The sequence below is a fragment of the Somniosus microcephalus genome, chromosome 9 (assembly GCF_052327205.1).
Source record: "Somniosus microcephalus isolate GS21.2 chromosome 9, FLI_Smic_1.0, whole genome shotgun sequence".
Lineage (NCBI taxonomy): Eukaryota > Metazoa > Chordata > Chondrichthyes > Squaliformes > Somniosidae > Somniosus > Somniosus microcephalus.
Genome location: NC_140995.1, coordinates 239835602 through 239862838, shown reverse-complemented (window position 1 = coordinate 239862838; position 27237 = coordinate 239835602). Strand labels below are relative to the sequence as shown.

At 45.1% G+C, this 27237-nt stretch overlaps 1 protein-coding gene across 1 annotated transcript in view; it reads left to right on the top strand.

Moving 5' to 3' along the window:
* The window catches only part of LOC147113157 (dynein axonemal heavy chain 8-like), a 193127-nt gene extending 171879 nt beyond the window's left edge, over positions 1 to 21248 (top strand). Inside the window, exon 5 of the mRNA XM_085998247.1 lies at positions 21091 to 21248. Coding sequence (XP_085854373.1) covers positions 21091 to 21248 — 158 coding nt within the window. The remainder of the gene's footprint in view (positions 1 to 21090) is intronic.
* The last annotated feature ends 5989 nt before the right edge of the window (positions 21249 to 27237 follow it).

The following is a 27237-nucleotide window of genomic DNA, read 5'->3' as shown; positions in this document are numbered from 1 at the left end:
TATTTATGACCCCTGGAAGAACTTTATTGTCCAATTCAATACTAAAAATAGAAAACATAGATCAAATGCTTCCACTTGGTCCAAGTTATTAACATATCTTGTTGATTTATTCTTTATTTTAGAGGACCTTGTTATTTACTAAAATAAACCGATATATTGTGTTTCAGTCCATTTTATCATTTCAAAATGATCCCAAATCCAAATAGAAATATTTCAGGCTTCGTTGATGTTCAATTTTATTTCCCCTCCAAAAACTTTCTTCCTTTCTACACAGCAATTGGCAGGACTTCCTGGACTGCTTTCCAGCAGTTTCCTTTAATGAAAATTTTAATTATTATCTTTAAACTGCAGGTAGATCTTTCCTTTAATGTTTGAAACAGCAACTTTATTTTTATCAATTCATCTTATCAATTCCAATTTCAGAAACAAGTGATGCTCAGGCTTGGTGGTTTTACATGGTGGTTTCAACATTCGAGACAAAAGTGCTTGCAATTAGTTTTGTGGTAACTTCCATATCTCCCCTTCTTGAGCACTCTCTTGGAAAATAACACATAACCCTGAATGGGTTAAGTCTGAGCCTTTGAAAAGCCATGCCTCCAATGCAAGTATATCCTTCCTTAGGAGACCAAAACTGTACACAGTACTCCAAGTGTGGTCTCACCAACGCCCTGTACAGTTGTAACAGGACTTCCCTACTGTAACAGGACTTCCCATGATTTATAAAGTGTCAGGATTAACTCTCATATTTTAATTCAATATTGACCTTTTAATACATCCTCACATCTGATTTGCTTTACTCACTACTACCGAGTATTGTTGGGATAGCTTCAATTTAGTGTTGATCAGGAGCCCCAGATCTCTTTCATTTTCATGTACATTTTGTTTTCCATTTAAGTTACGGTCCCTTCCTGGATTTTTTGTCGCTATGTAAAGCGCTTTGCATTTTTCTACATTGAATTTCATCTGCCATCTGTCTGCCCAATTCTCAAGTATATCAAATCCTCACATAGCTTATGCTGTTCAGCTTTGCAGTCTATCACCTTCATTAGCTTTGTATCACCTGTAAATTTAGGCACTATGCTTGTGACCTATAGCTCCAGATCATTTATGAAGATACTAAAGAGATTCCACAACGGACCCCTATGGGACCCGACTGGTAAAATTCTTCCAGGCTGGTAATAATCCCTGTACCACCGCCATCTGGGTTCTGTTTGTCAACCAGTATCCATTGTAAAATATTTTCACTGATTCACACGTTTTAACATTTTCAATAAGTCCTTTTCAGAGGAACTGCAGCAAAGGTCTGACTGAAGTCCAAGTATACCATATCCACTGCTTTACTCTTATCAAGCTCCTTTGTCACCCGGGTGACAAAAGAGCTTGATAAGAGTAAATTAGATTTGAATGACTTCCCCTTCATTCAAATTCCTGGGACATTGGAACCGGTTCTGGAGGAGGTGGGACCAGTTCAAACTGGACGGTTTGCACCTGGGCAGGGCCGGGACCGATGTCCTAGGGGGAGTGTTTGCTAGTGCTCTGGGGGAGGGTTTAAACTAAAATGGCAGGGGGTTGGGAACCTGAGCAGAGGGACAGAGGAAAGGGAAACAAGGATAAAAGAAAAAGATAGGAAGGAGAAAAACAAAAGTGGCAGTCATAGAAATCAACAGTTTAAATCAAACATGGCCACAGTAAATAATAATCCTAATAGGTCTAAGAGCGTTAAAAAAACAAGCCTGAAGGCTCTGTGTCTTAATGCAAGGAGCATTCGTAATAATGTGGATGAATTAGCTGCGCAAATAGAGGTAAACGATTATGATTTGATTGGGATTACGGAAACAAGGCTCCAGGGTGGCCAAGGCTGGGAACTCAACATCCAGGGGTATTCAATATTCAGGAAAGATAGGCAAAAAGGAAAGGGAGGTGGGGTAGCATTGCTGGTTAAAGAAGGGATTAACACAATTGCAAGGAAGGATATTAGCTCTGATGATGTGGAATCTGTATGGGTAGAACTGAGAAATACCAAGGGGCAGAAAATGTTAGTGGGAGTGGTATATAGACCTCCAAACAGTAATGCGGAGGTTGGGGATGGCATTAAAAGGGAAATTAGAGAAGCGTGCAATAAGGGCACAGCAGTCATCATGGGTGACTTTAATCTACATATAGATTGGGCTAACCAAATTAGTAACAATATTGTGGAGGAGGAATTGCTGGAGTGTTTACGGGATGGTTTCGTGGACCAATATGTCGAGGATCCAACCAGAGATCAGGCCATCTTAGACTGGGTATTATGTAATGAGAAAGGATTAATTAACAATCTTGTTGTACGAGGCCCCTTGGGTCGGAGCGATCATAATATGATAGAATTCTTCATTAAGATGGAGAATGAAGTTGTTGACTCAGAGACTAGGGTCCTGAATTTAAATAAAGGAAACTACGATGGTCTGAGGCGCGCGTTGGGTAGGATTGATTGGGGAATGTTACTCAAAGAGTTGACGGTGGATAGGCAATGGCAAACACTCAAAGACCGCATGGATGAACACAGAATTTGTTCATCCCAGTTTGGCATAAAAATAAAACAAAAAAGGTGACTCAACCGTGGCTAACAAGGGAAATTAGGGATAGCATAAGATCCAAGGAGAGGACATATAAATTGGCCAGAAAAAGCAGTAAACCTGAGGATTGTGAGCAGTTTAGGATTCAACAAAGGAGGACAACGGTATTAATTAAGAAGGGGAAAATAGAATATGAGAGTAAGCTTGCAGGGAACATAAAAACTGACTGTAAAAGCTTTTGTAGATATATGAAGAGAAAAAGATTGGTGAAGTCAAGCGTAGGTCCCTTGCAGTCAGAATCAGGGGAATTTATAATGGGGAACAAAGAAATGGCAGACCAATTAAATATATATTTTGGTTCTGTCTTCACAAAGGAGGACACAAATAACCTCCCAGAGATGTCGGGGAACATAGGGTCTGATGAAAGGGTGGAACTGAAAGAAATCAGTATTTGTAGGGAAATGGTGTTAAGGAAATTGAGGGGATTGAAGGCCGATAAATCCCCAGGGCCTGATAATCTACATCCTAGGGTACTTAAGGAAGTGGCCCTAGAAATAGCAGATGCATTGCTGATCATCTTTCAACATTCGATGGAATCTGGAACAGTACCCATGGATTGGAGGGTAGCTAATGTTACCCCACTATTCAAAAAAGGTGGTAGAGAGAAAACGGGGAATTACAGGCCGGTAAGCCTGACATCGGTAGTGGGGAAAATGCTAGAGTCCATTATAAAAGATGTAATGGCAGAGCACTTGGAAAGCAGTGCCAGGATCGGACAAAGTCAACATGGATTTACAAAGGGTAAATCGTGCTTGACTAATCTACTGGAATTTTTTGAGGATGTAACTGGTAAAATAGATAAGGGAGAACCAGTGGATGTGGTGTATTTGGACTTACAGAAGGCTTTCGATAAGGTCCCGCATAAGAGATTAACGTGTAAAGTTAAGGCACATGGGATTGGGGGCAAGGTACTGACTTGGATAGAGAACTGGTTGGCAGACAGAAAGCAAAGAGTTGGAATAAACAGGTCTTTTTCTGAGTGGCAGGCAGTGACTAGTGGGGTACCGCAGGGATCGGTCCTTGGACCCCAGCTATTCACAATATATATTAATGATCTAGACAAGGGAGCTAGATGTAATATCTCCAAATTTGCAGATGACACAAAGCTGGGTGGGCATGTGTGCTGTGAGGAGGATGCCGAGAAACTCCAGGATGATTTGGACAGGTTGGGTGATTGGGCAGAAGCATGGCAGATGCTATATAACGTGGATAAATGTGAGGTTATCCACTTTGGTAGCAAAAACATAGAAACATAGAAGATAGGAGCAGGAGTAGGCCATTCGGCCCTTCGAGCCTGCTCCGCCATTCAATGAGATCATGGCTGATCATCCAAATTCAGTACCCTGTCCCTGCCTTCTCCCCATATCCCTTGATCCCTTTAGCCTTAAGAAATGTATCCAACTCTTTTTTTGAATATATTTAATGAACTGGCCTCCACCGCCCTCTGTGGCAGAGAATTCCACAGGTTCACCACTCTCTGGGTGAAGAAATTCCTCCTCATTTCAGTCCTAAATGTCTTACCCCTTATTCTTAGACTATGACCCCTGGTTCTGGACTCCCCGGCCATCATAAACATCCTTCCTGCATCTAGTCTGTCCAGGCCTGACAGAATTTTATAAGTTTCAATGAGATCCCCTCTCAATCTTCTAAACTCCACTGAGTATAAGCCCAATCGACACAATCTCTCCTCATATGTCATTCCTGCCATCCCAGGTATCAGCCTGGTGAATCTTCGCTGCACTCCTTCCATGGCAAGAACGTCCTTCCTCAGGTAAGGCGACCAAAACTGCACACAGTACTCAAGGTGCGGTCTCACCAAGGCCCTGTACAACTGTAGCAAGACATCCTTGTTCCTGTACTCGAACCCTCTTGCTACGAAGGCCAACATACCATTTGCCTTCTTAACCGCCTGCTGCACCTGCATACTTAGCTTCAGCGACTGGTGCACAAGAACACCCAGGTCTCTTTGCACTTCCCCTTCTCCCAATCTATTGCCATTCAAATAATAATCTGCCTTCCTGTTTTTGCCACCAAAGTGGATAACCTCACATTTATCCACATTATAGTGCATTTGCCATGTTTCTGCCCAATCACCCAATCTGTCCAAATCGTACTGGAGTTTCACGACATCCTCCTCACAGCTTACCCTCCCAAACAGGAAGGCAGATTATTATCTGAATGGCAATAGATTGGGAGAAGGGGAAGTGCAACGAGACCTGGGTGTCCTTGTGCACCAGTCGCTGAAGGTAAGCATGCAGGTGCAGCAGGCGGTTAAGAAGGCAAATGGTATGTTGGCCTTCGCAGCGAGAGAGTTTGAGTACAGGAACAAGGATGTCTTGCTGCAGTTGTAGAAGGCCTTGGTGAGACCACATCTTAAGTATTGTGTGCAGTTTTGTTCACCTCATCTGAGGAAGGATGTTCTTGCCATGGCAGGAGTTCAGCGAAGATTCACCAGGCTGATACCTGGGGTGGCGGGAATGACGTATGAGGAGAGATTCGATCGATTGGGCTTGTACTCGCTGGAGTTTAGAAGAATGAGAGGGGATCTCATCGAAACTTATAAAATTCTAACAGGACTAGACAGACTAGATGATGGAAGGATGTTTCCGATGGCCGGTGAGTCCAGAACCAGGGGTCACAGTCTAAGGATAAGGGGTAGGCCATTTAGGACAGAAATGAGGAGGAATTTCTTCACCCAGAGAGTGGTGCTACCTGTGGAATTCTCTACTACAGAAGGCAGTAGAGGCCAATTCATTAAATATATTCAAGAAGGAGTTGGAAATATTTCGCAAGGCTAAAAGGATCAAGGGGTATGGGGAGAAAGCAGGGACCGGGTACTGAATTTGGATGATCAGCCATGATCTCATTGAATGGCGGAGCAGGCTCGAGGGGCCGAATGGCCTACTCCTGCTCCTATCTTCTATGTTTCTATGCTGCATGAGCCCATATTGGCTGACTTTCATGATTTTATTTCTATCCAGATGCTCCATAATCTTATCATTAAGAAGGGTTTCCATAACTTTAGCCACAATGAATGTCCAACTTTTTGGCTTATCGTTTGCTGGGTCACTTTTGCTACCATTTTTTAAAATTAGGAGTAACATCTGCCTTTCTCCAGTCCCCAGGGACTTTTGCAGTATTCAGTGATTTCTGGAAGATTTGTGCCAGATTTCCTGCAATTTCCTCCCTTAGTTCCTTAAGGATCCTTAGATGCATCTTATCTGGGCCCTGAAATTCATTTATCTGATGTTTGCACAGCTATTCGACAACCTTGCTGGTAGTAATGTAAACAGTGTCACAACTTACCCCTGCAACACTCTCTAGTTCCTTTTTCAGGTCAAATGACTCCTTGGTAAAAACTGAGGCACAAAACTTATTTAGCACATTTTCAGCCGGTGCAGCATCAGTTGTTATGCCCTCACCTGATCCCACTCCATCCTTTTTTTCTTTTTCTCTTAATATAACAGAATCAATTTATTATTATCCCTCACTATTCAATGAAAAAATGTCTTTTCCATTTTTATGCCTTTTGGTATTGTATCCATCTTAATTATATGTCATTATTATCCATCATGGCTTTTTCTCTTTATGAGTTGCTTAGTAGTCCTGTCCAACCCAGCAGGAGTGCCTTTAAGTTTGGTACCTTTGCTTTGCATGGGTGCACATTGATCTATTGTATTCAGAATCACTTTCTTGAAGGATCAACATAGTTTCTCCACTCCCCTAGCCATATTCAAACCAGCTAAGTCCACTCTGACAAAACTTCTCAAGTGCATAAACCATGTTATTAACTGTGAGGGCTTTCATTCCTGAAAATGCAACTTGTGTAAGACTACATTCATGTTAATATTAAATGTGCAGGGAGCTGCCTTGACTCCTTTATTCTGGGACACTCTGCAGGCCCTGCTTTGTTTCAGAATCAAAGGTAAGTCACAGGATGACTATTTGGTGACGATGGATTTTTTTTATTCGTTCCGAGGATGTGGGTATTGCTGACAAGGCCAACATTTATTGCCCATCCCTAATTGCCCTTGAGAAGGTGGTGAGTCCCCTTCTTGAACTGCTGCAGTCTGTGCAGTGAAGATACTTGCACAGTGCTGTTAGGGAGGGAGTGCCAGGATTTTGACCCAGCAATGATGAAGGAATGGCAACATAGTTCCAAGTCAGGATGGTGTGTAACTTGGAGGTGACGGTGTTCCCATGCGCCTGCTGCCCTTGTCCTTCTAGGTGACAGAGGTCGAGGGTTTGGGAGCTGCTGTCATCGGAACATAGGAACAGGAGTAGGCCATTCAGCCCCTCGAGCCTGTTCCGCCATTCAGTGAGATCATGGCTGATCTGTGGTCTAACTCCATATACCCACCCGCCTTTGGCCTATATTCCTTAATACCTTTGGTTAACAAAAATCTATCATAGAAACATAGCAACATAGAAGATAGGAGCAGGAGTAGGCCCTCATCTGAGGAAGGATGTTCTTGCCATGGAGGGGGTGCAGCGGCGATTCACCAGGCTGATACCAGGAATGGCGGGAATGACCTATGAGGAGAGACTATGTAGTTTAGGGATGTACACACTGGAGTTTAGAAGATTGAGAGGGGACCTCATAGAAGTGTATAAAATTCTGACAGGTCTAGACAGACTGGATGCAGAAGGAATGTTTCCCTTGGCGGGTGAGAACAGAACTAGAGGACATAATTTAAGGATAAGGGCTAAACCATTTAGGACAGAGATGAGGGGGAATTTCTTCACTCAGAGAGTGGTGAACCTGTGGAACTCATTGCCACAGAGGGCAGTGTACGCCAGCTCATTAAATATATTTAAGAGGGAATTAGATATATTTCTACGGGCAAAAGGGGTTAAGGGTTACGGAGAGAAGGCGGGGACGGGATACTGAATTAAAGGATCAGCCATGATCTCATCGAATGGCGGAGCAGGCACGAAGGGCCGAATGGCCTACTCCTGCTCCTATCTTCTATGTATCTATGTATCTATGTATTCGGCCCCTCGAGCCTGCTCCGCCATTCAATGAGATTATGGCTGATCATTCAAATTCAGTACCCTGTCCCTGCCTTCTCCCCATATCCCTTGATCCCCTTAGCCTTAAGAAATATATCCAACTCCTTCTTGAATATATTTAATGAACTGGCCTCCACCGCCCTCTGTGGCAGAGAATTCCACAGGTTCACCACTCTCTGGGTGAAGAAATTCCTCCTCATCTCAGTCCTAAATGGCTTACCCCTTATCCTTAGACTATGACCCCTGGTTCTGGACTCCCCGACCATCGGAAACATCCTTCCTGCATCTAGTCTGTCCAGGCCTGACAGAATTTTATAGGTTTCAATGAGATCCCCTCTCAATCTTCTAAACTCCAGTGAGTATAAGCCCAATCGACACAATCTCTCCTCGTACGTCATTCCTGCCATCCCAGGTATCAGCCTGGCTAATCTTCGCTGCACTCCTTCCATGGCAAGAATATCCTTCCTCAGATAAGGCGACCAAAACTGCACACAATACTCAAGGTGTGGTCTCACCAAGGCCCTGTACAACTGCAGCAAGACATCTTTGTTCCTGTAATCGAACCCTCTTGCTACGAAGGCCAACATACCATTTGCCTTCTTAACTGCCTGCTGCACCTGCATGCTTACCTTCAGCGACTGGTGCACAAGAACACCCAGGTTTCTTTGCACTTCCCCTTCTCCCAATCTATTGCCATTCAAATAATAATCTGCCTTCCTGTTTTTGCCACCAAAGTGGATAACCTCACATTTATCCACATTATAGTGCATTTGCCATGTTTCTGCCCAATCACCCAACCTGTCCAAATCGTACTGGAGTTTCACGACATCCTCCTCACAGCATACCCTCCCACCCAGCTTTGTGTCGTCTGCAAATTTGGAGATATTACATCCAGTTCCCTCATCCAGATCATTAATATATATTGTGAACAGCTGGGGTCCTAGGACCGATCCTTGCGGTACCCCACTAGTCACTGCCTGCCACTCGGAAAACGACCCGTTTATTCCAACTCTTTGCTTTCTATCTGTCAACCAGTTCTCTATCCAAGTCAATACCTTGTCCCCAATCCCATGTGCCTTAATTTTGCACGCTAATCTCTTATGTGGGACCTTATCGAAAGCCTGCTGAAAGTCCAAATACACCACATCCACTGGTTCTCCCTTATCTATTTTACCAGTTACATCCTCAAAAAATTCCAGTAGATTAGTCAAGCACGATTTACCTTTTGTAAATCCATGTTGACTTTGTCCGATCCTGTCACTGCTTTCCAAGTGCTCTGCTATTACATCTTTTATAATGGACTCTAGCATTTTCCCCACTACCAATGTCAGGCTTACCGGTCGATAATTCCCTGCTTTTTCTCTACCATCTTTTTTGAATAGTGGGGTAAGATTAGCTACCCTCCAATCCATGGGTACTGTTCCAGAGTCTATCGAGTTCTGCAAGATGACCAGCAATGCATCTACTATCTCCAGGGCCACTTCCTTAAGTACCCTAGGATGTAGATTATCAGGCCCTGGGGATTTATCGGCCTTCAATCCCGTCAACTTCCCCAACACCATTTCCCTACAAATACAGGTAGACTATCCTTTATCCGAAAACCTCGGGACCAGCCGTGTTTTGGTTTTTGGAAAATTTCGGATTTCGGAAGGTGGGTCAGCGGGGGTCCGCGGGGGGGTCGGCGGGGTTCAGCGGGGGGGTCGGCGAGAGTCGGGGTCGCCGGGGCTCCGTGGGGGGGTCGGCGGGGGTCCGCTGGGGGGTCGGCGTCGGCGGGGGTCCGCAGTCGTGGCTTGTCCGTCGCTGCTAGCCTGGAATGCAATGAAGTTCCGCATTTCCACCAACAGGTCTGCTCAGCGTAGGTCGGCGGGGGTCGGGGTCGGCGGGGGTCCGCGGGGGGTCGTGCGCACGACTTACGCTGACCCTCTGCTCAGCATAAGTCGGCGGGGGTCGGGGTCGATGGGGGTCCGCGGGGGGGTCGGCGGGGGTCGGGGTCCGCGGGGGGGTCCGCGGGGGGTCGTGCACACGACTTACGCTGACCCTCTGCTCAGCGTGAGTCGTGCGCCACTCTGGTCATGTCGTGCGCACGACTTACGCTGACCGAAAAAACCTTCGGTTTTTAGAGGGTTTCGGTTTTCGGAAGTTCGGATAAAGGGTAGTCTACCTGTACTGATTTCTTTCAGTTCCTCCCTCTCATTAGTCCCTATGTTCCCCGACATCTCTGGGAGGTTATTTGTGTCCTGTGTGAAGACAGAATCAAAATATGTATTTAATTGGTCAGCCATTTCTTTGTTCCCCATTATAAATTCCCCTGATTCTGACTGTAAGGGACCTACGCTTAACTTCACCAATCTTTTTCTCTTCACATATCTATAAAAGCTTTTACAGTCAGTTTTCATGTTCCCTGCAAGCTTACTTTCATAATCTATTTTCCCCCTCTTAATTAATCCCTTTGTCCTCCTTTGTTGAATCCTAAACTGCTCCCAATCCTCAGGTTTGCTGCTTTTTTAGGGCCAATTCATATGTCCTCTCTTTGGATCTTATGTTATCCTTAATTTCCCTTGTTAGCCACGGTTGAGTCACCTTTTTTGATTGCCATTGCCTATCCACCGTCAACCCTTTGAGTGACATTACCCAATCAATCCTACCCAACTCGCGTCTCATACCATCATAGTTCCCTTTATTTAAATTCAGGACCTTAGTCTCTGAGGTAACTGCTTCACTCTCCATCTTAATGAAGAATTCTATCATATTATGATCGCTCTGACCCAAGGGGCCTCGCACAACAAGATTGCTAATTATTCCTTTCTCATTGCATAATACCCAGTCTAAGATGGGTTTTAAATCTCAGTTTTAAAATTAACAATTGATCTAGCATCAGTTGTCATTTGCGGAAAAGAGTTCCAAACTTCTACCACCCTTTGTGTGTAGAACTGTTTCATAATTTCACTCTTGAAAGGTCTGGCTCTAATTTTTTAGACTATGCACCCCCCTAGTCCTAGACTCACCGACTAGCGGAAATAATTTATCTCTATCTACCCTACCTGTTCCCCTTAATATCCTGAAAAGTTCGATCAGATCACCCCTTAACCTTCTAAATTCTAGGGAATACAACCCTAATTTGTGTAATCTCTCCTCGTAACTTAACCCTTGACGTCCGGGTATCATTCTGGTAAACCTATGTTGCACTTCCTCCAAGGCCAATATACCCTTCCTAAAGTGTGTTGCCCAGAACTGCTCACAGTACTCCAGGTGTGGTCTAACCAGGGTTTTGTACAGCTGCAGCATAACTTCTACCCCCTTGTATTCTAGTCCTCTAGATATAAGGGCCAGCATTCCATCTGCCTTTTTGATTATTTTCTGTATCTGTTCATGACATTTTAATGATCTATGTACTTGGACCCTCAAGGCTCTTTGGACTGCCACTATTTTTAGCTTTTCACCATTTAGAAAGTACCCTGTTCTATCCTTTTTAGGTCCAAAGTGGGTGACTTCACATTTGCTTACATTGAAATCCATTGATCACAGTTTTGCCCATTCACTTTATCAATATCCCTTTGTAATTTTATGCTTTTATCTACACTGCCTACAATGCTGCCTATCTTTGTGTCATCGGCAAATTTGGATATATGACTTTCTATGCCATCATCTAAGTCGTTAATAAATACTGTGAATAGTTGAGGCCCCAACACAGATCCCTGCGGGACACTTTGAGTCAGATCCTGCCAACTTGAGTACCTACCCATTATCCCTACTCTCTATCTCCTGAAGCTCAGCCAATTTCCTAACCAGGTCAATAATTTGGCCTCAATTCCATGGGCTTCTACCTTAATTAACAGTCTCTTATGTGGGACTTTATCAAATGCCTTCTGGAAGTCCATATAAATAACATCCATAGACGTTCCCCTGTCCACTACTTTACTCACCTCTAGAAGCTTGCTTTCCTGACAAAGCCACATGCACTCTCTGCCTGCTTCTCTCTGGTCAGAGGGAAGACAATGAAATTCCCTCTCCTGGCGTAGAGCATCTGTCACTTCTCATGCAGCAGTAGACGGCGAACTGGGAGATGTTACAGATGTTGCCTGCTCCAGCCTGGAAGGATCCCGACGTGAGGAAATTCAGGGCCATGGTCACCTTCGCAGCCACTGGCAGCGCTGTCCTTGCCCTGGTTTGAGGCTGCACGTCTGGTTGCAAGAGGTGACAAAGTTCTGTGAGCACCTCCTTCGTAAAGTGCTGACGCCTCACACTCTGCTTCTGCCTCAGGCTGAGGTAAGAGAAAGAGCCCGCCTCCCTGCCCTCCTCCCTCTGCGAGCAGCTTGTCCTCTTCTTCGCTGCCTCTGCTCCATCTCTCTGTCATGCTGCAGGTCCAGGGGGAACAACAACTAGAGCACCCATGACTGGGAGCAAGTGGTCTGACCAGAACACTTGAAGTCAGAGCAAGGTCTTCTCCGTTTGCAGCATCACTTCCTGTCACCTCACCAACTTCAAACAACTCTAGAAAGCTCCAAACACTTCCACAAACTTACACAGAGCTAGTAGAAATTAATCAGCAACTAACCTTAGAGCGGTTGCTGATCCATTTAAATATCGCTGGTGGAATGTCCTTGCTGCTGCTGGACACATGTTCAGCTGTGCGAGGTTAAGACAGGGCGTTAGCTCTAGCATTGAGGATGAAAATGGCAGCGCTGGCATCAAATCAGCATTGCACGATGATTGATGTCACGATATGCCTATTTTATATACTTCTGGCACATGCTCCCAGCACCGACGCTAACGCCCCCACCAAGATGGCATCCAGCACGGCACACATCAGAAGTGTGAGCGGGTGGCGTGGGAGCCATCTTCCTCACAAAACGGCACCCGTAGTGCTGAAAATTCGGACACTACGGAGCTGAATTTTTGGCTCCTGGTATTTCCAGTTCCTCTTTCTTCTGATATGTTGATACCTGTTGGTTTGGCGGTTGTTAACCTATTGCCTGACATTCTGGTATTGTCAGCAATTTTATTCTGCATGAAGAGGGAATAGTTTTAAATGGTCGGTAACATTACTGTATCTTTTTGCCATCTTTTAACTATTGAATGAGAATATGAGAACTTGGGAGATGACATTTCAAATGAAGTGAGGGAAGGTGATTTGGAAGAATTCAGGTAGCAGTCCATAGGATGGTGTACATTTGTCTCTATGGGGCATAAATTCAGCATCATTGCACCCGTTTTACAGGATGCAATGGTGCCAAATTTACTGGTAGCCTGTATAATAGTCTGAAGCATTTTTCTCACTACAGATATTAGGTTAACTGGCCAACAATGTTATTATATTCATGTTTCAGTGCTTTCTTTGAATCCTCGGATGATATTTTCTATGCTTCATTTATCACCTATAGGTAATGGAGGACCTACAAGTATTGACCAGAGCCGTGTCTCCTTTCCCCATCTCCTTGAAAATTCTAGGGTGTTTCCCATTTGGTTCAGGTTTCTTTTCAACATTATCGCCTGGAACATCTGCAGGGGTTCTCTGGATTGTCCACCATAATTTTGGCTTTATTTCTGTCTATTTCTGATGTTGATTCTTTAGTCAGCATCATTGAATCTGGAACTTAGCTACTGTCTTCATTTATGAAGACTGATTTTTTAAAATTCATTCATGGGATGGCAAGGACAGCAGTTATTGCCCATCCCTAATTGCCCTTGAGAAGGTGAGCTGTCTTCTTGTACCGCTACAGTTCGTGAAGTGAAGGTACTCCCACAGTGCTGTTAAGGAGGGAGTTCCAGGATTTAGATCCAGTGACGATGAAGGAACGGTGATGTATTTCCAAATCAGGATGGTGTGTGACTTGGAGCAGAATTTGGAGTTGGAGTTGGTGGTGGTCCCATGCACCTGCTGCCCTTGTCCTTCTAGGTGGTAGAGGTCGCGGGTTTGGGAGGTGCTGTCGAAGAAGCCTTGCGAGTTGCTGCAGTGCATCTTATTGATGGTACACATTGTAGCCACAGTACACCGGTGGTGGAGGGAGTGAATGTTTAAGGTGGTGCCAATCAAGCGGGCTGCTTTGCCCTGGATGGTGTCGAGCTTCTTGAGTGTTGTTGGAGCTGCACTCATTCAGGCAAGTCGAAAGTATTCCATCACACTCCTGACTTGTGCCTTGTAGATGGTGGAAAGGCTTTGGGGAGTCAGAAGGTGAGTCACTCGCCACAGAATACCCAGGCTCTGACCTGCACTTGTAGCCACAGTATTTATGTGGCTGGTCCAGTTAAGTTTCTGGTCAATGGTGACTCCCAGGACGTGGATGGTGGGGGATTCAGCGATGCTAATCCTGTTGAATGTCAAGGAGAGGTGGCTATACTCTTGTTAGAGGTGGTCATTGCCTGGCGCTGGTGTGGCGCGAATGTTACTTGCTCCTTATCAGCCCAAGCCTGAATATTGTCCAGGTCTTGCTGCATGCGGGCACGGACTACTTCGTTATCTGAGGAGTTGCGAATGGAACTGAACACTGTGCGATCATCAGCGAATATCCCCATTTCTGACCTTATGATGGAGGGAAGGTCATTCATGAAGCAGCTGAAGATGGTTGGGCCTAGGACACTGACCTCAGGAACACCTGCAGCGATGTCCTGCGGCTGACATGATTGGACTTAATTGGCTGTAAAGCGCTTTGAGAAGTCCGATGGTCATGAAAGGCGCTATATAAATGCAAGTCTTTCAAGTCTTTCTTTTAAAGGCATGAGTTAGACATCTGATTTTTAGGTAGCAGACACTTTTGCAGTGGAGTCACTGTTATAATGTGGGAAACGCGGCAGCCACAGAAAACATAGAAACATAGAAGATAGGAGCAGGAGTAGGCCATTCGGCCTTTCGAGCCTGCTCCGCCATTCAATGAGATCATGGCTGATCATCCAAATTCAGTACCCTGTCCCTGCCTTCTCCCCATATCCCTTGATCCCTTTAGCCTTAAGAAATATATCCAACTCCTTTTTGAATATATTTAATGAACTGGCCTCCACCGCCCTCTGTGGCAGAGAATTCCACAGGTTCACCACTCTGGGTGAAGAAAATCCTCCTCATTGCAGTCCTAAATGGCTTACCCCTTATCCTTAGACTATGACACCTGGTTCTGGATTCCCGGCCATCATAAACATCCTTCCTGCATCTAGTCTGTCCAGGCCTGACAGAATTTTATAGGTTTCGATGAGATCCCCTCTCAATCTTCTAAACTCCAGTGAGTATAAGCCCAATTGACACAATCTCTCCTCGTACGTCATTCCTGCTATCCCAGGTATCAGCCTGGTGAATCTTCGCTGTACTCCTTCCATGGCAAGAACGTCCTTCCTCAGGTAAGGCGACCAAAACTGCACACAATACTCAAGGTGCGGTCTCACCAAGGCCCTGTACAGCTGTAGCAAGACATCCTTGTTCCTGTACTCGAACCCTCTTGCTACGAAGGCCAACATACCATTTGCCTTCTTAACCGCCTGCTGCACCTGCATGCTTACCTTCAGCGACTGGTGCACAAGAACACCCAGGTCTCTTTGCACTTCCCCTTCTCCCAATCTATTGCCATTCAAATAATAATCTGCCTTCCTGTTTTTGCCACCAAAGTGGATAACCTCACATTTATCCACATTATAGTGCATTTGCCATGTTTCTGCCCAATCACCCAATCTGTCCAAATCGTACTGGAGTTTCTCGACAGCCTCCTCACAGCTTACCCTCCCACCCAGCTTTGTGTCGTCTGCAAATTTAGAGATATTACATCCAATTCCCTCGTCCAGATCATTAATATATATTGTGAACAGCTGGGGCCCTAGGACCGATCCTTGCGGTACCCCACTAGTCACTGCCTGCCACTCGGAAAACGACCTGTTTATTCCAACTCTCTGCCTTCTGTCCGCCAACCAGTTCTCTATCCAAGTCAATACCTTGCCCCCAATCCCATGTGCCTTAATTTTGCACGCTAATCTCTTATGTTGGACCTTATCGAAAGCCTTCTGAAAATCCAAATACACCACATCCACTGGTTCTCCCTTATCTATTTTACCAGTTACATCCTCAAAAAATTCCAGTAGATTAGTCAAGCATGATTTACCTTTTGTAAATCCATGTTGACTTTGTCCGATCCTGTCACTGCTTACCAAGTGCTCTGCTATTACATCTTTTATAATAGATTCTAGCATTTTCCCCACTACCGATGTCAGGCTTACCGGTCTATAATTCCCCACTTTTTCTCTACCACCTTTTTTGAATAGTGGGGTAACATTAGCTACCCTCCAATCCATGGGTACTGTTCCAGAGTCTATCGAGTTCTGGAAGATGACCAGCAATGCATCCACTATTTCTAGGGCCACTTCCTTAAGGAGCTTGGGATGTAGATTATCAGGCCCTGGGGATTTATCGGCCTTCAGTCCCATCAATTTTCCTAACACCATTTCCCTACAAATACTGATTTCTTTCAGTTCCACCCTTTCATCAGGCCCTATGTTCCCCGGCATCTCTGGGAGGTTATCTGTGCCCTCCTTTGTGAAGACAGAACCAAAGTATGAATTTAGTTGGTCTGCCATTTCTTTGTTTCCCATTATAAATTCCCCTGATTCTGACTGCAAGGGACCTACACTTGACTTCACCAATCTTTTTCTCTTCACATATCTATAAAAGCTTTTACAGTCAGTGTTTATGTTCCCTGCAAGCTTACTCTCATATTCTATTTTCCCTTTCTTAATTAATCCCTTTGTCCTCCTTTGTTGAATCCTAAACTGCTCCCAATCTTCAGGATTATTGCTTTTTCTGGACAATTTATATGTCGTCTCCTTGGATCTTATGCTATCCCTAATTTCCCTTGTTAGCCACGGTTGAGTCACCTTTTTTGTTTTATTTTTATGCCAAACTGGGATGAACAAATTCTGTAGCTCATCCATTCGGTCTTTGAATGTTTGCCATTGCCTATCCACCGTCAACCCTTTGAGTGCCATTCCCCAATCAATCCTACCCAACTCGCTCCTCAGACCATCGTAGTTTCCTTTATTTAAATTGAGGACCCTAGTCTCTGAGTCAACTACTTCATTCTCCATCTTAATGAAGAAGTCGATCATATTATGATCGCTCAGACCCAAGGGGCCTCGTACAACAAGATTGCTAATTAATCCTTTCTCATTACATAATACCCAGTCTAAGATGGCCTGATCTCTGGTTGGTTCCTCAACATATTGGTCCAGGAAACCATCCCGTAAACACTCCAGGAATTCCTCCTCCACAGTATTGTTACTAATTTGGTTGGCCCAATCTATATGTAGATTAAAGTCACCCATGATGACTGCTGTGCCCTTATTGCACGCTTCTTTAATTTCCCTTTTCATGCCATCCCCAACCTCCGCCTTACTGTTGGGAGGTCTATATACCACTCCCACTAATGTTTTTTTCCCCGTAGCATTTCTCAGTTCTACCCATACAGATTCCACATCATCAGAGCTAATATCCTTCATTACAATTGTATTAATCCCTTCTTTAACCAGTAATGCTACCCCACCTCCCTTTCCTTTTTGCCTATCTTTCCTGAATATCGAATACCCCTGGATGTTGAGTTCCCAGTCTTGGCCATCCTTGAGCCACGTTTCCGTAATCCCAACCAAATCATATTCGTTTACCTCTATTTGCGCAGCCAATTTGTACACAGCAAGGTCCCACAAACAGCAATGTGATAATGATCAGATCATCTGTTTTTGTTATGTTGGTTGAGGGATAAATATTGGCCAGGACACTGGGCACCCAGCACCAGCACAGAAATGAACACCTCAGCGGGGCCTTCGCGACATAGAGCAGTGTTGTCACCTGGTGTATCACAGCTCACAAGTGAGCATCAGCAGATGGTGGAGATAGCGACAGCAGTGGAGAGTCCTCGTCGGAGGTTGCAGGACGCGCCTAGCTCTGCTCAGCTGCATGCAGATGCCGTGCCTCTGGGGCTATCCAGAAAGAGAGCGGTGGAACAAGTGCAGGAGTCTCTGACAGGGTTTGCATCCAGGGTAACTGTGAGCGTGCAGAGAATGGAGGAGTCCATCTCAAACATGAGCACTGCCTTTGTGGAGGCAATGGCGCATGAATGTGCCGCTATGGAGAGGGTGGCAACCTCCATGGAGGTCATAAGTCGCCAGACTCAGGAGAACATGGTGACTCTTCTAAATAGATGGTCTGCTATGCAAGTTAGATGGGCATCTATTGAGGAGAGACACCAGAGGTACATGGACGTCCCCGTTATGAAGATTGTCAGTACAGAGATGGGTCCTCATGGCCCCACTGATGTGCAACAAGGTGCTCTCCAGACGCTTGCGCTGAAGTGCGGGTGACCCATGAGAGGAATGTTGTTGGTAGACAACAAGGAAGTGTGGACTCCTCTCCAAGCGCTCACATGACCATGCCACTGCGGAGCCCTTGGTTACAGCTTCAGATTCCTCACCCAACTTAGATGGCCGTCTCAGCCCCTGCACAGCCGCAGGAAGTGCAGACTGTGGACGAGCCCTCCCAGGCTCCCAAATCCAGAGGATGCCTGCCAAAGGTGTCTAAGCAGGCGCAGCATCAAAGTGAGCAAGGTGCCTCTACATCTGCTGAAGCCACAGCAGGGAAGCGCCACGTAGAAGCACGCATAAGAGGAAGTTAATACACAAATAGTCACAAGGGTAGTCACTTGGGTGTTTTGTTCTGTTGTAAAGTATCAATTGGCATCCTTTTGTGTTGTGATTAAACAAAAGTGATGGCAAAGATTTGAAGTTCTGGCCTCTGTGTTCTGGGAAATGGAAGTTGCACAGTGAGGGCTCAAGGCGACTTGCATTTGTAATGATGGTGCTGAGAGTGATAGGAAAGCACCGTTTATTGGAGAGATGATGTATAGCGTGTTAAGAAGGTCGTCCACACATTGATAGCCATATGCCAGTCACCTGTGGTTGAAGCGTAAGCTTACACGAATCTGGCATGGATGAGTGCATCCCTTGCCTGACGGCAAGTAATGCAGTCGCGTGCTGCTGCATTGGCCTCATCCAGCCCCACAAGGCGTGCCTCCTCTTCCTCATCCTTGTCCTCCTCCTCCTCCTCCTCAGCCTCGTCTTCTTCCTCCTCCTTCTCCTCTTCTTCTTCAGAGGCTCTGCGCTGAGCCACTTGTTCCTCAGGCAGCGCCAAGCCACGCTGCTGTGTGATGTTGTGCAGCGCACAGCAGACGATGATGATTCTGGACACCCTGGCTGGTGCATACTGCAGGGCTCCACCAGATCTGTCGAGGCATCGGAATTGCATTTTGTGCAAGCCGATGGTTTGCTCTATGATGCTTCTGGTGGAAATATGGCTCAGATTGTACCGCTCCTCAGCCTCGTTTGATGGCCTCCTCATCGGTGTCATGAGCCACTTTTTCAGGGGATAGCCCTTGTTGGGTTGGCAGATTGAAGAGTTGAGGCACAGTAGACTGCCGCAGGATGAAGGAGTCATGCAACTGCTAGGGTACTTTGCGCAAACATGCATGATGATCTTCCTGTGGTTACACACCAGCTGGACGTTAAGGGAGTGGAATCCCTTGCGGTTGACAAATACAGCTGGGTTGTGATGGGGTGCCCTAATGGCCACATGTGTGCAGTCTACGATGCCCTGCACCCTTGGGAAGCCTGCCATATTTGCAAAGCCAACCGCACGCGCGGTCACACTTGCTTCATCCGTGGAGAAGTGGATGTAATTGTTCGACTTTGCAAAGAGGGCATCGGTAGCCTACGTGATGCAGGTGTGTGCGGCGGACTGGGAGATGCTGCTGATGTGTGCAGCTGATCCCTGGAAGGAGCCCAAAGCAAAGAAGTTGAGTGTGGTGGTGACTTTGACAGCCAGTGGTAAGGGGTGTCCACATGCTCCTCTGGGCTCCAGGTGTTGGTACAGCATTGCGCAGATGTCAGCGACTACGTCTCGCAGAAGTCTCAGCCTCCTTTTGGCACTGCTGCTCACTCATGTTGAGGAAGCTCATCCTCTGTCTGTAAACCTGGTTTTGGGGGTATTACGTGCGGTGAGCTGCAGGCCTGCGCTGACGCCCTCTGCCCTGTGCATCATCAGGTGGCTGAGGAGAAGGTTGGCGCTCCTGTTGTTGGTGCTGCTGCTGTGTCTGGTTGTGCTGCTGCCGCGGCTACTCTTCCTCCGAATATGACGACCAGGATGAGAGGATATAAATGGTTCCCATACCGCTGGTGTATATCTCAGTCAAGGAATGGCGGTTGTTTGCGCTCAGACAAAGTGGCCAGAGGGTATTCCAATGAGGTCACACTGCAGATGGATTTCAGCGTGAACACCTACAAGATTTGTAAAGCTGCAAAAAGTGTCCCAAACCGCAAAGCACTAAGTTGTGACATCTGAAACTATGAGAGATTGCAGGACCGCCTTTAAGCTGATTGAGCATCTGCCAACAATTCAGGCCCTCGCTAAACCCAGCTCAATGCAGCTGACGTGTTTTTCTGAAGGCGGGCAGCATGCAGAAAAAGCTTCAAAATCTGAACAGGCAGTTAAAATAACATTATCCAGGCAGTTAAGAAGCTGTTAACGGCTTTAAGTGCCTTTCCCGCTGTTTGCTGTCGGGTCAGGTCAGGAGCTGCTGACCCGACACTTGCCAAAGTAGCGTGGAGGCGGGATGGCGGCGGCTTTGCAGCTAGCCGTCTATTTTTCCGATTTTTGCTACCGACCCGCCTCCAAACCCGCCCTCTGAGCTCTATTAAATCCGTGGCCATAGTGTGGGACTGGAGTCATGTGTAGGCCAGACCAGGTTGGGGTGGCAGATTCCTTTCCTTGAAGGACACTAGTGAACCAGTTAACTTATACAACAATCCAGCAGCTTTCATGGTCATTTTTTCAGGAGCCAGCCCACAAATGGCCAGATTTATTAATTTATTTTCACAACTTTCACAACAGACACAGAACTGTGGTGCTATGCTAATGTGGTAGGGAAGGGATCTGCTGGCTCTTCTGGTTCAACTTCCTGTGTTTGCAGGTCACAGTTGTCCAGATACTGTTGCAAGAAGCTAGTTGTGGTGCTTGCTCCGCGACCGTCCCCAGATTGAAGGATTTGAGGGACCTCGGTGGCAAGCCTAAGAAGGGCCCAAAGGCCTTTCTTTTCAACGCTAAGTGTTCATTTGTTTTTGACTACTGCTCTCCAACAGGCCAATGCCATTGGTGCGATTGGGCCATGTTCAGACCTGTTATGCCAAATTCATGTTGCTACTCATGTTAGACAGGCATGGGGCGGGGGAGGAGCAGCAAAATCAGTCCTAACGTGCAGAATGTTAATGCCAAATGTTCCATTTTGCTTCACTCGTCAAGAAAGGTTGAACTTTACAGTCCTGCTTTGTTGGAGGATACTATATCATTCGAAAACTGGATCCTGCAAAGCACATAATCTATGTTTCTAAACATTTCTAAGTATGACGAGTAGATGGCTGACTAATGTTTTGATTGATTGATTATTTTTAGAAAGTGGCCGAATTATTGCTGGAATTGCTAAAGGGACCAAAATGAGGCGATTATTTCTGGGCAATTTATCCAGCGTATGCCTTGATGGTCTGTGCTTGTTCTTTGTGCGATACAAAAATGACATTACGGTCACACCGAAAAATATTCATGAGGTATGAAGTGATATTTGCTTTTATTAATGAATCATTTTGCTCATTAGATGAGGATATTAGTACTGGGAAATAGATGTTTTTCAACTTTTGGCTATGAGGAAAATGAGTTTTGGGATTTCTTAGCATTAAACATTCCTTATCAGGCACAAATAGGTACAAAGAAAGACCACCCTACACTGTCCCATCAGGCACTCCTGGGCCAAGCATATTATGGCCAGAAGGAGACTAAAGCACTCTTCCTTTTCACAACAATGCGCCAGGACCCCAATTTCTTGTGTGTGTCAAGTTGCCATGGCTAACAATATGGCAGCCCAGGCTCAGGGGACTGATTCATCTACCCCTGTTCCTGTGTTTCTAGAACACGTTGTTCTGCAGCAGTATAATATTTCCTTTCCTACATTAGACATCTTTGTGATTTCTGAGTAATTTTGCCAATTTAGTGCCCAATAGTGATTCATTTTGTGCTTATAAGCTAACACCTAGTAGGGACTGCTTTGAAACTGTCAAAACAACTTCACTCAGCATCCTAACAATGCGCAGAGAGTCGAGACTTTCACTGCATCATTGTGGGTTGCACTTGGAACTCGGGTCCAATAAGTGAAAGGACAGTGTTCTGTCCATGGGACCACTGAGGGCTAAAATTCCAATGGATCCACCCTGCTGCTACAACTGTAATGGAGTGGAACTCCCAGCCACACATGGAGTAAGTCGAAGACCCCATCCCAATTCTTGCGACGGAGTGACTTACATGGTTGGGGCGGGTAGTCCACACCTATAAGAGTGCTTCAGACGTGTTTGCCCCTATCTACCAGAGAATGTTAGAGTGGCGCCATGCTGCGCCTCTGGGATTACTTATCTTAGTTTGGGAAAGTTCCAGCTGTTAGCTAGGGACAGTTCCATTGATACCTAACTAAAGGTGGAATAGGTGGAATTCACAAGGTAGCTTCAGAACTCCAACATACATAGTGGTGCATGAGTAGAATTCTTGCTCGCTTCCCACCCACCGGAATTTAAAGTGGCATTTTACAGAGGATGGAATCCTGGCAGAATTGAATTCTGCTCCAGATTACAGCCTCCACCGGGTGATCTGCCTAACTTCCACTTTGGACCCGGATTGGAATTTTTAAACCTTGGTCTCAAGTTTGTAGTTATTTTGGATTCAAAGTCAAATCAAGTTATTCTACAAGAGATAACTTGTGCCTTTGTAAGTTATGAATAAGAATAATTTCAATAATATTTTGCTTGAATAAAAGAGCTTTCATAATGAATTATCAATTGCATCATATGCTGTTTATTGTGTGATGTGCCTTTTTAAAAATGCTTTATTTTAATGTAATTTTTCAAACATGTTCAAGAATCTATCTTGGAATGTATGCATTATTTTTTATTTGACACTCTCAAATACCACCGTGCATATGCCGGTTCTTTGAAAGAGCTACTCAATTCGTCTCCTTATTTACTGAGATCGATAGATTTTTGGGCACTAAGGGAATCAAGGGATATGGGGATATGGCGGGAAAGTGAAGTTTGTGTAGAAGTTCAGCCATGATCTTATTGAATGGCGGAGCAGGTCGAGGGGCCATATGGTCTATTCCTGCTTCTATTTCTTATGTTCTTATTTTCTTACTCCATCAAACCCCTCATAATTTTGAACACCTATTAAATCTCTCCTTAACCTTCTCTGCTCTTAAGGAAAACAATCCTAGCGTCTCCAGTCTCTCCGCATAACTGAAGTCCCTCATCCCTGGTATAATTCTGGTAAATCTCCTCTGCACCTTCTCCAAAGCCTTGATATCCTTCCTAAAGTGTGGCGTCAAGAATTTGACACAGTACTCCAACTGGAGCCTAACCAATGATTTATAAATGTTTAGCATAACTTCCTTGCTTTTGTACTTTATGCCTCAAATTTTTAGCCAAGATTCCCATGTGCTTTTTTAACTGCTTTAGCAAATTATACTTCAAAGATTTGTGTATGTGAACCCTCAGGTCTCTCTGTTCTTGCACTCCCTTTAAAATTGTACCAATATTTAACAAAGATGTACAAAAGCAACAACTTAAATTTATGGAGCTCTCTTAATGTAGAAACATTTTCCAAGGTGCTTCACAGAGGCATAAAGCTGAATGGGGCATACTTGATGCACCAGCTGTATCATTTAGATTTGGGGTGTTGGGGGGATTGATAAGTCAGTAACGATGTGTTTGATGGGTGGATATCTCTTGGTGCAGGATATGATATGGGCAGCAGAGTTTTGGATGAGCTGAAGTACAGGGAGAGTGGAGGATGGGAGGCCTGCCAAGAGAGCATTCAAATAATCGAGTCTGGAGGTGACAAACGCAAGGATGAGAATTTTAGTGGCAGATGGGGGCAGGCAATGTTACGACAGTCTTTGTGATGGCGAGGATATAGGTCATTAAGTTTCGGGTTGAACATGACGTTGAGGTTATGAACATAGGATTACAGGAAACTCTTGATTTACTGGCACCTAAATAACCGGAAATCTCTGTTAACTGGCAAAATTCAGGGGTAGGTTCAGGTAAGCTTTACTTCATATTAGTGGCCGTTCCTGGATCTGTGGCTGTGTAACCGGGGTTCCTGCACCTGTTGCTAAGCAACAGGGACGCCTGGATCTTGTGGCTGGGGTTCCTGCACCTGTTGCTAAGCAACAGGGACGCCTGGATCTTGTGGCCAGCGTTCCTGCACCTGTTGCTAAGCAACAGGGAAGCCTGGCTCACGTACCTTTTACTATACCTCTCTGTTATCTGGACTTTTTGATAAATCGGCACCACGCCGGTCCCGTTGGTGCCGGATAAAAAAGAGTTTCCTGTACATAGGATATATGGCACAGAAACAGGCCTTTCGGCCCAGCCAGTCCATTCCGGCGTTTATGCTCCACTCGAGCCTCCTCCCGTCTTTCCTCATCTAAATCTATCAGCGTAACACTCTATTCCCTTTTCCCTGGCCTCCTAAGCAGCCCCCCAGCAGAGTGCCGGCTGCGCTCCGTGAGCCCGGCACTCCACCTTGAGTGCCGGGCTCTTTTACCGGCACTCCGATCCCTGGTGGACCAACTGGGCCCCGGGTCGCGCTGCGCAAGGCCCCTCCCCTTTAAGATGCTTGCTGTACCTGCATGTTAACTTTCTGTGATTCATGTACAAGGACACCCAGGTCCCTCTGAATGCAAACATTTCCCAGTCTCTCACCATTCAAAAAATATTCTGCTTTTTTGTTTTTCCTACCAAAGTGGATAACTTCACACTTCCCCACATTATATTCCATTTGCCATGTTCTTGCCCACTCAGTCAACTTGTCTATATCTCTCTGCAGCCTATTTGCGTCCTCCTCACAGCTTACTTTCACACCTAACTTTGTATCATCAGCAAACTTACATAGGATTACATAGGATATACGGCACAGAAACAGGCCATTCGGCCCAACCAGTCCATGCCAGCATTTGTGCTCCACTCAAGCCTCCTCCTGTCTTTCCTCATCTAAATCAATCAGCATAATCCTCTATTCCCTTTTCCCTCATATGCTTGTCTAGCCTCCCCTTAAATGCATCTATACTATTCGCTTCAACCTACTTGTCCCCTGACTCTGCATTCTCTGACCTTGTTCAACAGTCTATTATGGAGTACCTTATTGAAGGCCTTTTGAAAATCCAGATAAATTACATCTACTGCATGACCATTGTCTACTCTCTCTGTTACCTCTTCAAAAAATTCAATAAGGTTGGTCAAGCAAGACTTTCCCTTTTGAAATCCATGCTGACTATTCATTATTATATTTTTGGTTTCTAGATGTTCTTCTATTTCTCTTTTAGTAGGGATTGCATTATTTTTCCTACCACCGATGTTAAGCCGACTGGTCTATAATTCCCTGGAAATGTTCTAATCCCCCTTCTTAAATATTGGTATTAAGTCAGCTATCCGCCAGTCCTCTGGCACGACACCTTTTTCTAATGAATGATTAAATATGCGTAGTAATGCCTCTGCTATCTCTTCCCTAGATTCTTTTATAATGCATGGATGCAATCCATCCGGACCAGGAGTTTTATCCTCTTTGAGCTTGATTAGTTTATTTAATGTATCCCCTTTTTATTTTAAATGCACTTATCTCATTACTAATCTCATCATCCAGTGTCATGTCCACCTGTTCATTTCTCTGGTAAATACTGAAGTGAAATAATGATTTAATATTTCTGCCATCTCTCTATCGTTACCTGTGATATTATCCTGTCTATCCCTTAATGGTCCTATTCCCATCCCAACCTTCCTTTTTTTATTGATGTGCCTGTAAAATATTTTACTATTTTGTTTTATGTTCCTTGATAATTTAATTTTATAGTTCCTCTTTGCCTCCCCTGCTGTCTATGTAGTTAAAATATATTCCTCTTTCCTTACCCTCAATTGTTCCCTTATGGCTTTATTCATCCATGGAGTCTCATTATTGTTTAGTTTGTTCTTTCCTTTCAGCGGAATATATTTTTGCTGCACTCTGTTGTACACCGTTTTAAATGTTTCCCATTGCTGTTCTACAACGCTGTTTGCCAATATTGTTGCCCATTTTTTTCCCCAAGTTCTATTCTCAGCCCCTCAAAATCAGCTTTTCTCCAATCTATTAACCTGGTTTTCGTCATACTTAAGTCCTTCTCAATTTTCATCTTGAAGCATTTTAAATTATGGTAACTATTGCCTATATGTTCCCCTACTTTTACTTCTCTTATCTGCTCTGCTTCATTCCCCATTACTAGATCCAATAGCGAATCCTCCCTTGTTGGGCTTTTTACATATTTAGAAAGGAGTCCTGTACACATTGTAGGAACTCCATTCCCTTATCCCCTTTACCTACCTCTTTTGTCCAATTAATATCAGGGTAGTTGAAATCCCCCATGATTATTTTTCTATGTTTTTTACGCATTTCCCTAATTAGCCTGCATATTTCTTCCTCCACCTCCCTTCCACTATTAGGTGGTCGGAAGACTACCCCTATTGGTGTGATTGATCCTTTATTATCTTTTATCTCTATCCATATGGATTCTGTTTTTGTCTTGCTGATATCTGCATCACTTTTTTCTACTGCCATTATGTTATCCCTAATAAGTACAGTTACTCCACCTCCCATTTTCCCTCCCTATCTTTTCTAAATATGTTACACCCTGCAATGTTTAATTCCCAGTCCTGATTTTTCTGTAGCCATGTCTCAGTAATCTCTACTATGTCTGGTTCCTCGCAACGCATGATTGCCTCCAGAACCCCTGTTTTATTATGGACACTGTGTGCATTGCTGTACAGACAGTTTTGTAGTGTATGTACCTTTAAGAAGAACTATGTTTTTGAAGCCCCTGTATACTGTAGTACCAGTAGTGACCACTCGGGTATATAAGCCTGTGTAGCGTCTTGTGTTGTTAGTTCACCTCCAGACTTTGTTCAGTAAACACTTGTTAAATCAACTCCTACATTCCGTGTCTCCATTAACACACGGATCTAACAGTGGCGACGAGTTAGAAACGAACTTACCTGCAATTCGGCAGCACCTCAAGGGGATTGATTCCTCAGACGAAGGTCGAAGCCAGAAGAAATAAATAAATAAATAAATAACTCGAAGAAGCTCGGAAACGAGGGCCAGGCTTGGTCTCCAGTCTGTGGTTTCCCCAGCTAAACAGGCTGATGGCAGGTAGTGCACTGATCCTTCCTGGGCTGCGGCGGGCTAGAGCTCGATCGGGTGGCTCTGCAACGGGGCCGGGCAGCGAGTCGGGAAGCAGAAGCAAAGAGAGAGAGAGGGTGGAGCACTCAGGGCGTGGCCGGTGCTGCAAAGCAGGTCGGCGTTCGGACCGAGCAGAGGGAGGGGAAAGTCCCAGAGGGTCCGCTCCATGACGGGAACGGTTCTCCAAGTAACGGAGAAACTATTGAAGCGATGTATAAAAAAAAAATAGAAATACCGCGAAAAGCTGCAGGTCGCAACGGGAACCGCGGAGAACAGCGTTGGCAGCAGCGGCAG